The 14,067-nt window shown below is 41.2% G+C and overlaps 1 protein-coding gene across 1 annotated transcript in view; it reads left to right on the plus strand.

Annotated features, from left to right (window-relative positions):
* Window positions 1-115: 115 nt before the first annotated feature.
* Dpy19l2 (dpy-19 like 2) overlaps window positions 116-14,067 on the plus strand; it is a 130,319-nt gene continuing 116,367 nt past the window's right edge. The window contains exons 1-4 of the mRNA XM_055601418.1: window positions 116-500; window positions 4,431-4,455; window positions 6,737-6,824; window positions 8,641-8,778. Coding sequence (XP_055457393.1) covers window positions 116-500; window positions 4,431-4,455; window positions 6,737-6,824; window positions 8,641-8,778 — 636 coding nt within the window. The remainder of the gene's footprint in view (window positions 501-4,430; window positions 4,456-6,736; window positions 6,825-8,640; window positions 8,779-14,067) is intronic.

Below are 14,067 nucleotides of genomic sequence, written 5' to 3' on the forward strand. Positions count from 1 at the left end.
GGCAACGGCGGCGGGGGCTGGTCGTTGAGGCTGCTAGGTGAGTCCGGCCCCCGGACCTCGCCCTGCGGTGAGCCAGCTCCATCCGTCCATCCACCTGAACGCGGACTATGAGAAGATGGTGGGACCGACGAGGAGTAAGCTCAGGGAAGCGAGCCCCAACCCGCCGCAGTCCTCCCGCTCGGTGCAGACGAGGCGGAGGCAGGGCGCAGGGACGGCGGAGCCCCCGCCGGAGCGCGCTGCGCCGCAGGAGAGGCCCAAGAGGTCGCTGTTGCCGCCTTTCTCCCTTAGCAACAGGAGGAGCCAGCCCGGGGGCGCCCGTAACAACTCGCCGCGGAGGATCCGAAATATGAACGCGCAAAATTACTTTCATCTGGAAGAGGCCATCAAGCTCCTCCTTTCAGGCCGCTTCCAATTCCTCCACACTCTCCTGGACCACTTCCGCGAAAAGGTGCAGGCGCTGCAGATTCACCGCTTCTCCTACAGGACCCTCTTTGGCGTAGGTGAGCAGAGCCTGCTCGGAGTACTCCAGCCCGGGACAGGCAGCATGTTGCTCTCAGCCTAGAGACCTAGGGTTTGCTTGGGTGTTGGAAATCTGGTCCTCCAGTGCTTCGGCAAGAGCTGGTGCAGAGACCTGAGAATCGCGTGCCAGGAATTCTCAGCCATCCGGTTCCTGTTTTAAACTACCTTTGTGGGATATCCCCCCCCCCACCCCCCGACTTTAGTGGTCATCTGCATGTCAGCAAAAAAGTTATCCGAATCAGAGCAGCCAGTTAACACAAGTGTGTAGAAGTGTCTTCCGGACAAAGCCGTGTTTCTTTGTATTTTAAATAAAAAGTTTCTTAGCTGAGCTCACTGATCGTGGAGGAAGCAGGGGCGTAGACAGTGTTTGATCCCCGCTGATGCGCTCCCGCTTGCGTCCTGCTGAGCTTTAATGCCCAGGATGTTTCTGTGTAAGCACTTCCCCCGTTTATACCGCTAATTTTCTGTGGTTTATGAGGCAACTTCAGTGTTGCTGCTGTTTGCTGCTTGAGCGGAGAGCACAGCTGCTGATATAAACTGAGTCACAAACACCTCAGTTTTACTACCTCCTCCTCCCGCCATGGACTACTTGGCTGCTGATGTAAAAGTAAGATGAGTTGCTTCACTGAAGTGTTAATAACAGTAATTAAGGAGCAATTGAAATTCATATTTGGATTTCCGTCCGGTGTTGATGCCCCAGCAGGTCCATGCCACATCCACAATCAACAAGGGGTGCTTTCCCAAGTCCAAGCTCCAGTGTACTGACATGGGGCACATGGGAGTTAACCTCTGAGTGGCTAGTGAAATAATGGCTGGCTTTCATGACTGTATGAGAGTTCGGGAGACAGTTAATAAAAGGATGCTATATCAGAGAGGACTTTCAGAAAATGACGGAACCCAAGTTTCAGCAAAGAGCTAATATTCGGATGTGTGAGGCTGAGAATGTGTGTGTGTGTGTGTGTGTGTGTGAGAGAGAGAGAGAGAGAGAGAGAGAGAGAGAGAGAGAGGCTGACAGATTGGCAGGATCCAAAGTCCTAACAGTAAGACACCATGGTATGAAAACAAAATTGAGATGAAAGGAGGAGGCTCTTGGGAGCAGCCTCACAGAGTCCAACTCAGTTTTGGTTGTGAGCATTTGAATTCTTTCTGTGTGAAGGAACAGATTCTTTTCTTTCTTTTTAAAGTACTTTTACATTTTTATTTTTGGATTTTAATAGAATCACATCATTTCTCCCCTCCCTTTTATCTCCACTAACCCTCTCATGCTTCCCCCTTGCTCTCCTCCAAATTCATGATCTCTTTCTCTTTAGATGTTGTTAAATGCACACACACACACACACACACACACTCCTGAGTACATAAATACAGCCATCTCAGTTCGTATAATGTTACTTGTATGTATGTTTTCAGAGATGACCATTTGCTACTAAATAACCAGTTGGTGTGCTGTTCCCTGGAAAGGCTTCTTCGAAACTTCATGAAATATTATAACAAAGTGTTGACTTTACATATAAATAATGTTATATATATATTTAAAACATGGATTGTTCATGTTAAAGAGAACAGTCCATGGCATTTGGTCACTGCGTGATGTTGTTAATGAGTGGCTTTTATTTTTTTTTTTAACCTTGGAAAGCTGCTTGATCAGAATGTGCTTTTGAGATTATGTAGGTTGCAGTGTGTGCTGTGGACTGGAAATGGACTGAGAAATAGTCGGAAAATTCTTACTAGGACCAGGCCACAATGGTCTAAATGATAGCAGCAGCAGTAGGGATGGAGAGAAGAGGCTGATAGAGAAGGTAGCTTATGAGATTGAAGAGGATGCAGAAGGGGCAGGAAGATAACGAAGCCAATGATTTGGGCATTGTCCACATTTAGGTGAAAATTGAAGCATTAGATCATAAGGCGATAGCCAAGGCGAACACCAATAAACAGAAGGGAAAAGGGAAGACTAAAGATATTTGTGGAAAACTTTTAAGATTAACTTTAATAGACAAGTGGGAAAGAAACACTGAGACGTATAGAAATACATATCTTTTGTGGGATGTGTTGCAGGAGGAGGATGAGGGATAGGAACAATTTTTGTGGACCCTATTTGGAAAGATAGGTGGATCGATCCCATAGTTGACCTTTTATATTTGTGTGTGTGCGTGTGTGTGTTGGAGGTGTGTGTGCACCCTACTGCCCACACATACAAAACCCAGGGCAGGATGTTGGGCTGTGTTGTTCAGTCACTCTACCATGCTTGCTTGAGATAAGTTCTCCTGTTGAAATGTAAGCTCACATTCAGTCTAGGTTGGCTGGCCAGTGACCTCTCAGAATCTGCTTGTCATCACCATGGTTTACATAATATGTAGCCATGCCTGGCTTTATCACATGGGTCCTGGGGATTTGAACTTAGGTCCTCATGCTTACAGAGCAAGCTTTCTTACCCCTCTGAAGCAATCTCCTTCATCTTTTTATTTTAAAAATGTAATTTTAAATATTTTCAGTATATATCATTAACGGGAGACTGGAAAAGAAGAAAAAATGCAGTTGATTAGAAGAGTCTCTGTCATTGTTAAGCAAACTATCACAGGACATGGTTTTTTTTTTCGGTTGAAGGTTATAATTTTTTTTCAAAGTGGTACAGAGAACATTTGCATTTTTGTGCTGTGAGGGACTGTACAGTCTTGACTGAATCATTGTTTTTATAACCTTTTGAAAATATAAAGAACATTTTTAGTTTGAGGATGATATAAAAGCAGGCCATGGATTACAGTTTGGCCATTCTGATATAACATAAGCAAATATGAAAAGAATTTAAGATTAGTCCAGCATGGCCTTGTTATATAGGCAAAGAGGAATATGGTTGGGGATTTCAACATGACAACTTTATGTTGCCTCATTGAATTATTTTGCATTTACTCTGCTAGCCAAGGTGAGTAGTTTTAAAATTATTTTTAGGAAGTTAATGTTGGTGGCTTATTGAGGTATCTTGCCAAGCATTTGCGGGACAGCCATGGAAATGCTACCACAATGTCTCTGTGGGCCTTCTGCAGTAGTTGAGTGAGTTGGGAAATTATCAAAGTCAACTTTTTCAAAACTTTGGAAATTAGTGAAAGCTTTTGTGATGAAAGAGCATTCATTCAGGGAGAGCCAATGGGTCTCTTTAAGAAGCAGGACTCTGTAGCATTTAACTTGATCTGCTCCCAGCCACCATTGCCATCCTTGTTCTCAGCTGCATGATGTCCTTGAGAACAAGCAACTTCCTGGTCACTATGGTTATAGTTCTACAGGAAGCTGCATACCCAGAACGGTGTAGAACTGGACCTGTTCCTCATTCGTGGTGAGCCTCATGCATGGGACTCATGCTGGCCCTTGTAGGTGCTTAGATCCAGGTGCTCATCAGGACCTGGCAATTCTTCAGGGCCTGAATAACACAGCTCAGGATGCAAGTACGTGGCTGAACAAGTGCTTTCCTGCACTTGACTGTATTCTGATGAGTGCAAGGGACAGTATTCTAGGCTGGCTTCCGTGGGTAAGAGTCCTTTCTGAAAGAATCTTTCCTGGGCATACTGCATATGCTTTAAAGCATTTTATATAAAGGTAAGTGAGAAGAAGAAACAACAGAGAATCATACTGAAAAATTACAGGAAATGGGTCAGGCCACCCGCCGCTTCACTCTCCCAAATGCTCTAAGAGGGATATGGAAGGCTTCAGGTCCTTCCTACCTGCAGGGGTGCATGGTTCAGTTTGCTCCACATCCTTCTGTGCTGTTTTCCTGGCCCACGTAGACAGAAGCAGTTGGCCGTACCGCTCAGTGAGCTCTTACCCTAGGCTTGCGGTGCATTTGAAGTGCTTATTTTAAAGGCATTTAATCACAAAGCAGTTTTTAATTATTTCTTTTTTTTTTCTTTTCTTTTTTCCAGCTGCCTTTGTGGGGATTTTGCACTGGTAAGATATTTTGTCTCGGCTTGAATTACATAGAAATATGTGGGTTAACTTTTGCCACTGCTACTTGTAAGTAGGGAAACAACACCCCCTGGCTGTGTTGTTAAAACAGCACCATCTGTGCCACCTTGCGCCTAGGCATTGCTTTTGTAAAAAGTACACCTGCACAGCTGCTTACAGTGCAGATGCCCCTGGGGGATAGCAATGTACGAATTAAACCATTTTTTTTAAGGTTAAAATATATTTTACGTGTATAGGCGTTCTGTCTGCATGTATGTTTGTGCGTCACGTGTACACTCATGGAGGTCATCTGAGGGCATCAGAGTCCCCTGGAGCTAGAGTTTGAAGCAGTAGTGAGCTGCCACATGGATGTTGGGTCATCATAACTGCCAGCCCATCCCCCGAGCCCCACAAAGGAAACCATTTCTGCTTTACCGAAGACACTCGCTACTGTGTTTCTTTTAGAAACTCCCATTCCCACAGGGTTCTCAGTTTCTCCCACCTAAAGCCTTCATTATCCACACGTTATTGTTGAGCTGAGTTTAGAGGTAAGAGCTTAGAAATGCCCACACCCTAAAACACAGAGAAGAAGACAAAGTTTACCTTTTCTCTGAACTGGAAATAGTGCTGCACTCTGTCATTCCAGCACATGGAGGCCGAGGTGGAAGGATTGTGAGTTTGAGGCCGGCCAGGGCTGCCTAGTGAGACCCTGCCCCGAGATGAGCAAACGCATTTCTGCAGTGGTCCACCAGAAATGCTTCGAGGCTGGCGCTGGCACTCTACTCTATAAGAAGCTGATTTTAAAAATCCTGTGTAAGTCATACTTACATCTGGAATACCTGCATTGCGACCTGGGCTCAGGTTCTGTACCTGTAGGAAGTTCAGGGTCCACCTTGTTTCCTGGGTGGTGTTGCTCCGCCATCTCATCTGTGTGGCAATTTTGACGTGGACACTGAGGACCAGGAGGAGCCATTTCTTCACACTGTTGGTTCTCTGGCAAAGGACCTGCATGTAAATTCAGGAGAGAAAGGATATTGACATATGGACTTGTGGTTTTAACATTGTTGGAAAGTGTTTATAAAGTGAGGGTAGCACATTTCCTGACCATGATTAATTTTATCACAGGTGCCCGTTTGTTACCAGCAATAGCTGCTGCGTTTCACTGCTAATATACCTTCAAGTACAGTCCTGTGCGAAACTTAAAAAGTCATTTTCTAAAATACGGACTTACACTTCATTTAAAATTACCTTATTCAAAAGTGATTTTATTTAAATTATATTTGAAATGCTTTTTTATTTTTATTTTTTTAATATTAATCACAGGTTATTTACTTTGTATCCCAGCTGTAGCCTCCTCCCTCATTCCCGACCAATCCTACCCATCCTCCCTCATCTCCTCCCTGTCCCTTTCCAAGTCCACTGCTAGGGGAGGTCCTCCTCCCCTTTTATCTGGCTCTAGCTTATCAGGTATCTTCAGGACTGGCTGCCATGTCCTCCTCTGTGGTCTAGCAAGGCTGTTCCTCCCTTGGATTGGGGGATGAGGTAAAGGAGCCAGTCCTTGAGTTCATGTCAGAAATAGTTCCTGTTTCCCTTACTAGGGAAACCCACTTGGATACTGAGTTCCATGGGCTACATCCGAGCAGGGGTTCTAGGTTGTATCCATACATGGTCCTTGGTTGGAGAAACAGTCTCATAGAGGACCCCCGTGCCCTGATATATTTTGTCCATGTGGAGCTCCTGTCCTCTCCCGGTCATACTAACTCCCCCTTTTATCATATGATTCCCTGCACTCTACCGAAGGTTTGGTTATGAGTCTCAGCATCTGCTTTGATACGCTGCTAGGTAGAGTCTTTTAGAGGCCCTCTGTAGTAGGCTCCTGTCCTGTTTCTTGTTTTCTCCTACTTCCCATGTCCATCCAAAGCATTTGTCTTTGAAATGCTTTTTAATAGTTTCAAAAGTACTTCCCAAACCTGGCTTATACTGGAACCACTCCTGCAACATGACAAAACACACAGCCCTTCTTGTGTTCTTGAGGAAGATGGAACACAGGGTGCCACAGGAATTTCAGATATGCAACTACATGCAAAAACGAAGTTAAACAATTTGGAGGGTATGCTATGCTGAATAATAAATGCTAAAAACCTACAAGTTCATAAGTAAATTGTGAAATCATGTCAACATTTATTATAAAACTTGTTTTCATTTTTATGGCTTTCTGAATTCTGAAACTGTTTTAGTGTTGGTCTTGAAGCCTATTCTTATACTATCTTTATTTTCCCCTTAGGATACACTTAGTAACACTTTTTGAAAATGACCGTCATTTTTCTCACCTCTCATCTTTAGAACGGGAGATGACGTTTCGCACGGAAATGGTTAAGTTCTTTCTTCTAATTAATTTGTACTTTAAGAATAGTGGAACAGCACGGTAGAAATTTATCAGGAACTGAAATGAATTTTGGGTGAATTTCATTGTTTTTATGCCCTTCCTGTGTGAGTTTGTCAGTACACTATAAACTTTGGCCACTGTTTTTTTTTTTTCATTTTTACCCAACAATCCTCTTGAAATATTTAAGTTCAGGGGCTGAATATATTATCAGTGTTTGCATAGCCCTTGAATACTTCAAAGGTCTTATTTCCAAGCATGGCACATAAGCTACTATAAAATAAAAAGCATAGCTGTGGCAATATGGGCTTTGGTGACAGGCACTCACTGGATGCAAACAGCAGCTGTGTGCTTGATTTCTGGCTCTTGACTCTCAGTCACCTACCCACTACACAGAAATCAAGTCAGACTTACAGGGCTGTGGTGAGAATGACGAGAGAAGTTACTGGAAGCACACATGTAGCGTCTGGCATAACAATAGCTTATTATCAACAAAAATATTTTTATATTGTTTCCCTAAATATAGACATTTGTATGTTAGGCATCTTTTAGTTGTCGTATTGCTGTGCTGTCTTTGTGAACTGAAAGAAAAACTAAAGCTCGTGGGAAAACTAACAGCTCATTGGAAAGAAGCCTGAACTCAGAAGCCCCAGGTGTTGTTTAACATACCAACACTAAAGCAGTCACAGGAAGCGGGAAGGAATGTAGAATTTCTAGGCCATCTTTGTTTGATATCTCTGCAAGGCCTGCTCTTTTCTCAAGGGAACCAGAGCAATGGATCTGGGGAGTGGGAAAGGGGACTGGGAGAAGTGGGGGAAGAGGAGGATGTGGCTGGGATGTACTGTACAAGAGAAGAATAAATAAATCAAAGAAGAGGGTGTGGTGGTGGTACACGCCTTTAGTCTCAGCACTCGGGAGGCAGAGGCAGGTGGATCTTTGAGTTTGAGGCCAGCCTGCTCTACATAGTGAGTTCCAGCATAGTCAAAGCTATGTAGTGCTATCTCAAAAGCAATTAAAAAAAAAACTTTAAAAAAATAAATAAATCAAAGAAAGATTATTTTGAATTTTTTTTTGAAGAATAGAACATTTGCTTTGCTTTTAGAAAATCATGCCACTTAAAAAAATTGAAAACAGCAAATCTATAATGAAAATAAAATAACATAGTATATAGTCCCTATAACTCTTGAGTTTTAAGTTGAAAGGCTCCTAGTGGTCTAAGGAGCCTATTGTTCCAGCCTATTGTTCCCTGTGCTGGAATTACCATGCCAGGGTGATCTCTTTACAACACAGCTTTTGTGAGCATCAGAACTCAGTTCAGACACCAGGTACAGTTATGAAGTAGGCTGGACCAATTGCTAGATGCTGATGTACCTGTGTGTTACATGTTAATAGAGCAGGTATTCTTTTCCTAACGCATGTCTGTACTGCCACTTGAAGACAACCCCATTTTCTGGTAGTATTTATTATATGCCAACCTCTAAGCACATGGGAGAAAAATTAGATTTGGTCAAGGTAAAAATGCATGACTTAATACACGATTTAAAGCACTGTCTGTGCTACATAAGACCATCCATCTAGTCTGAATATGTCAGACCTTCAGAAAACTGGAAAGAATAGCAGAGGGGAGCCTGAAGACACACACTTTTTAGTCTGAGAATGTTAGTGAAGAGTCATTAGAAAGTCTTCTTAATGACCTTTTCTTGTTTGTTTGTTTGTTTGTTTTAACAGAAGAAAGATGTTTAAAAAAAAGAGTAAAAACAATTTAAGATTTTATTGACATTGACAGTGTGTATCTTTCTTAAAAGGGACTGTATTATTCATACTTCAAGACCATCATCGAAGCCCCTTCATTTTTGGAAGGACTATGGATGATCATGAATGACAGACTAACTGAATATCCCCTGGTAATCAATACAGTGAAACGCTTCCATCTTTATCCAGAGGTGAGTAGTCTTTAGAAACAAATACTAGCAGACCATTATGAAATAAAACTGACAAACATAGGACATCAGAGGGGTAAATATAAGCGACAATGTTTTAGGCTTGTTAATTGTAGAGGTTTTTAAAACTTAACCACACCATAAAATATTCCTCTTTTAAAATTCAGCCTATTGGATCTCCTTGCATGATCTCAGAGGTAAACCTTAGTGTGGAAGTGATAACCGTGGCAACAGATGGGATAACTGGGACAAGGTCTCTGCTTGAGGCCATGCGGTTAGGTGTGAAGACCATTTGATGGGGCAGGGAGAGTGGGAGCAGGTTAATGTCCAGGAGTTACACTGGCCAAAGTAAGATTTACTTGGCCACATGGCTAGAAACCCATGATTGTTTTTTTTAAGCTTTAGTCTTACAAAGTACGGTTTTTAATGGGAGTCTAGAAGTTTGAGAAACAACAAAAAATATTAGGGAGCTTCATTTGTGAATTCTTTTTTTTATTGAAAATAAATTTTTGATACAATATATTCTGATCACTGTTTCCCTTTTCCCAAATTCTCCTAGACCCTCCCAGCCTACCCATCTCCATTCCTTCTTTCTCTCTGAAAAAGAAATAAAAAAGCAAGTAAACCAGCATAAAAAATAACAAGAAAGCACCAAAACCACAAACAAACAAAACCTATAAAGATATAAGATTGGAAGTCATAATCTATAAGCAAAAGATCATTAAGGCAAACAAACAGACAAACAAACAAACAAAAAAACTGCCCATACAAAGTAAAATGAGACAGAAAGCCTCCCAAAAAACCCACTGTTTATTTTATGTTGGCTATCTTCTTGGGTATGGGAACTACCCTTAAGTGTGGTCAATATTCTTAGTAAGACTCAAAGGAAACTAATTTTTTCCTTTGCAAAGGGATGCCAATTGGAGACAACTTCTTGATTAAGAGTAAGAGCTGGTGTCCAATTCTCATTCGCAGCACTGGGACCCTGTCTAACTTAAACCTCTGCAGGGTCTGTCCAGTTAAAGAATTGTTGGCTAGTGGCAAGCTACAGACAACACTGCTGCACCCTTAGGGATATTGTGCCGTGCAAGTCTTGATGTGGTTAATAGCGTCACAGGTAGGTAGGACTGTTGGTCGCTTCTCTCCTTCGTAAGCTTGCACTGCAACTTTTGGTACCATGAAAGTAAGTCCTCAGAGAGAAGAAATTCAGGTCAGTTCCAGTTCGGAGGCCCAGGATCCTGCATGAAAGGCAGGGTGTCTTGAGAAATAGGGCCACCAAGGGCAATAGTGATACCTTGTATGGTTTGGGAGTCTCTTGGACAACACTGACCAGCAACTCAAAATGTTAGAGTTGACTGGCCGTATAGAGGGTATTTGAAGTGCTACCCTCTCTTTCCTTTTGTAAAAATGGTTTAGGGAAACTGGCCAGGGTAGCACACACCTTTAGTCACATCACTCAGGGATGCAGAGGCAGGCTGACTGCCGTGAGTTTGAGAGCAGCCTAGTCTTCAGAGAGTCCTGTACAGGCAAGGCTACACACAGAAACTCTGGCTTTAAAGATAGATAGATAGACAGACAGACAGACAGATAGATAGGATATGATAGATAAATGGAAGGAAGGATTAGCTTTGGATCTTCTCTGAAAATCTGGTAGAATTCTGATTATTCTGGCCTTGGAATTTTTTTCTTTAAGCTAGAAGCTTTTTATTAGTATTTCTATCTCCTCATTTGTTAGGGGTCTGTTTATGTTGTTGACTTCTTAGTTTAATTTTAGTTGCTTGGCTGAATCTAGAAATTCAAGCTTCATGAAGTACTGGTTTTAAAACTGTTCCCTTTGTAATATTCTGAGTTTTTTGTTATTTTGTAATGTTTCCCTGTTCATTTTAGATTGTGTTAATTTGGGTGCTCTCTTCTTCTTTGGTGGGCCACGGCCAAGGTTCTGTCAGGCTTTCTTTTCTTTCTTGCTTTTTTGATTTGTTTCCTGTTTTTTGTTTGTTTGTTTTTTGTTTTTGAGAGAGAGTTGTCCTGGACCTCACTTTGTAGACCATACTGGCCTTGAATTACAGAGATCCCTCCACCTTTGACTTCTGAGTGCTGGGATTAAAGAAATGTGTGCCACACACCTGTCTCACATTCTTTTTTATCTTCTCAGCCACCTCTGAGAGTAACTGATTCTTGATAGTTATTGATTTCTTTGCTTCTATTTTATTGATTTCTGCTTGAACAGTTATTATTCTTGCCACTTACTGGGTTTAGATTCCATTTGTTATTATTTTTCCACTTTTTAAATTGCATCATTAAATCAATTATTTTGTTTTTATTGTGTGTGTGTGTGTGTGTGTGAGAGAGAGAGAGAAAGAGATTTGTTTTCACAAAGCCTTGTAAAACTTTAATTTCCCTTTTAGACCTTTTAATTTCTTTCCTCTTTGACCCATTCATCACTCAGTAATGAGTTGCTTAATCTCCATGAGTTTGTGTCTTCACTAGAGATTAGTTCAGAGATACTTTTACATTTATTGCATTGTAGTTAGATAGGACACAATTATTTTAATCTTTAAATTTTTAAAGATTTGTTGTTGTGGTTTGTTTGTTTTTTTAAATCTATCCTCTGGTTCTTGGCCTTCCAAGCAGTGTCAGGTGTCAGCTACCTCTCATGGCATGGGTTTCAAGTTGGAACAGTCACTGGTTGGCCAATTTCACAAATTCTGTGCCATCTTTACCACAGCACATCATGCAAGCAGCTAAATTGTATGTCAAAGGTTTTGTGGCTAGTTTGGTGTTTCAGCCCCTCCACTGGAAGCCTTGCCTAGTGGCAAATTTCATGATGTCATTTTCCTAACAGCTGCATAATATTCCATTGTATGAATGTACCACATTTTCTTTATTCACTTATTGACTGAGGATCATCTACTTTGTTTCTAGTTTATAGCTATTGTAAATAAAGCTGTTGTAAACATAGTTGAACAAGTGTCCTTGTGATAGGATGGAGTATCCCTTGGGTATATGCCCAGGAATACTATATATGGGTCTTGAGGTAGATTTCTAATTTTCTAAGAAACTGATTTCCAAAGTAGTTGTACAAGTTTGCATTCCCATCAACAATAGAGGATTGTTTCCCTTGCTCCACATCCTTGCTAGTGTGAGTTGTCACTTGTGTTTTGATCTTAACCATTCTGACTGGTGTAAGATGTAATCTCAGGGTCACTTTTATTTGTATTTCACTGATGGCTAAGGGTGTTGAACATTTCTTTAAGAGTTTCTTGGCTTTTTGAGATTCCTCTGTTGGGACTTCTGTTTAGATTTGTACCTCATTATTTTTCATTTTTAAAATTTTATTTAATCACTTTACAGTATGATATCAGCCCCCTCCTTTCTCTCCTCCCATTCCCATTTTCACACACCCCTCCCCCATTTCCCCTTTCCTTCTTCTCAGAGAAGGGGAGGCCTCAAAGGGCCACCAACCTACCCTGGCACCTCAAGTTGCAGTAGGACTAAGTGCATCTTCTCCCACTGAGGCCTGATAAGGCAGCAAGCTGGGGAAAAAGGATCCAGAGGCAGGCAACAGAGTACAGACAGCCCCTACTTCCATTGTTAGGGGACTCACATGTTGTCTAAGCTGCACATCTGCTACAAATGTATAGGGGGTCTAGGTCCAGTCCAAGAATGTCCTTTGGTTGGTGATTCAGTCTCTGTGTGTCCCCATGGGCCCAGGTTAGTTTACTCTGTTTGCCTTCTTATGGTGTCCTTAACCCCTCCAGCTCCCTCTATCCTCCCTCCCACTCTTCCACAGAACTCCCTGAGCTTCACCTATTGTTTGGATGTGGGTCTCTGCCTCTGTTTCCATCAGCTGCTGGATGAAGCCTCTCAGAAGACCGTTATGCTAGGCTCTGTCTGTAAGCATAACAAAATATCATTAGTAGTGACAGGGGTTGGCTCTCTCCTATGGTGTACTCTGTTTTTTAAATTGGATTATCTGGATTGTTAATGGCTAGTTTCTTGAGTTCTTTATATATTTTGGATATTGAGCCTTGTCTGTCAGATTCAGAGTTGGTGAAGATTTTTTGCTGTTCTGTAGGCTGCTGCTTTGTCTTATTGACAGTTTCGTTTGCCATACAGAAGTTTTTCAGTTTCACAGGGTCTCTTTTATTAATCGTTGATCTTACTGAACTATTGCTATTCTGTTCAGAAAATTGTCTCCTGTACCAATCTGCACTCAAGACTATTCCACACTTTCTCTTCTATCAGGTTAGTATATATGGTTTTGTACTTAGGTATTTGATCCAACTTGGACTTGAGTTTTCTAAAGAGTGATAGATATGGATCTATTTGAATTCTTCTACATGCCAACATATAGTTTAGATCATTTGTTGAAGATACTTTCTTTTTTTCCATTGTATAGTTCTGGTATCTTTATATAAAATCAGGTTTCCATAGCTGTGTGGATTTACGTCTAGGTCTTCAATTCAATTGGATACACTTGATAAACCTGTCTGTTTTTATGCTAATACCATGTTTGTTTGTTTTTTAATTACCATAGAGTACTACAGCTTGAAATCAGGGATGATGATAGGTATGGAAGTTCTTTTATTGTACAGGACTGTTTTAGCTATTCTAAAATTTCTGTTTTCCCATATGAAATTGAGTATTGTTCTTTCAAGCTCTGTAAAGAATTGTTGGAATTTTTATGGGTATTGCATTGAATCTGTAGGTTGCTCTTGGTAAGATGGCCATTTATACTATGTTAATACTACTGATCCATGAGTGTAGGATATCTTTCCATCTGCTGATATCTCCTCCAAGTTTTCTCAAAGACTTTAAGTTCCTGTCATACAAGTCCTTCATTTTCTTGGTTAAAGTTATTTGTGGCTATTGTGAAGGGTGTAGTTTCCCTACTTTCTTCCTCACCTCTGTTGTCATTTGTGTATAGGAGAGCTACTGATGTCTTTTGAGTTACTTTTGTATTCACCAGCTTTGCTGAAGGTGTTTATCAGTTGTAAAAATCCCCTTGTAGAACTTTTGTGGTTGTTTATGTATACTATCATATCATCTGTATATAGCAGTACTTCGACTTCGTCCTTTCTAATTTGTATCTCCTTAATGTCTTTCAGTTGTCTTATTGCTCTAGCTAGAACTTTAAGAACTATATTTAATAAGTTCAGAGAGAGTGGACAGCCTTGTCTTGTTCCTGATTTTAGTAGAATTACTTTGAGTTTATCTCCATTTAAATTGATGTTGGCTAAAGGCTTGCTGTAAATCACCTTTATTTTGTTTAAGTAAGTTCCTTGTATCCCT

This window comes from Psammomys obesus, unplaced genomic scaffold (assembly GCF_907164565.1).
Source record: "Psammomys obesus unplaced genomic scaffold, mPsaObe1.curated_primary_1811, whole genome shotgun sequence".
Lineage (NCBI taxonomy): Eukaryota > Metazoa > Chordata > Mammalia > Rodentia > Muridae > Psammomys > Psammomys obesus.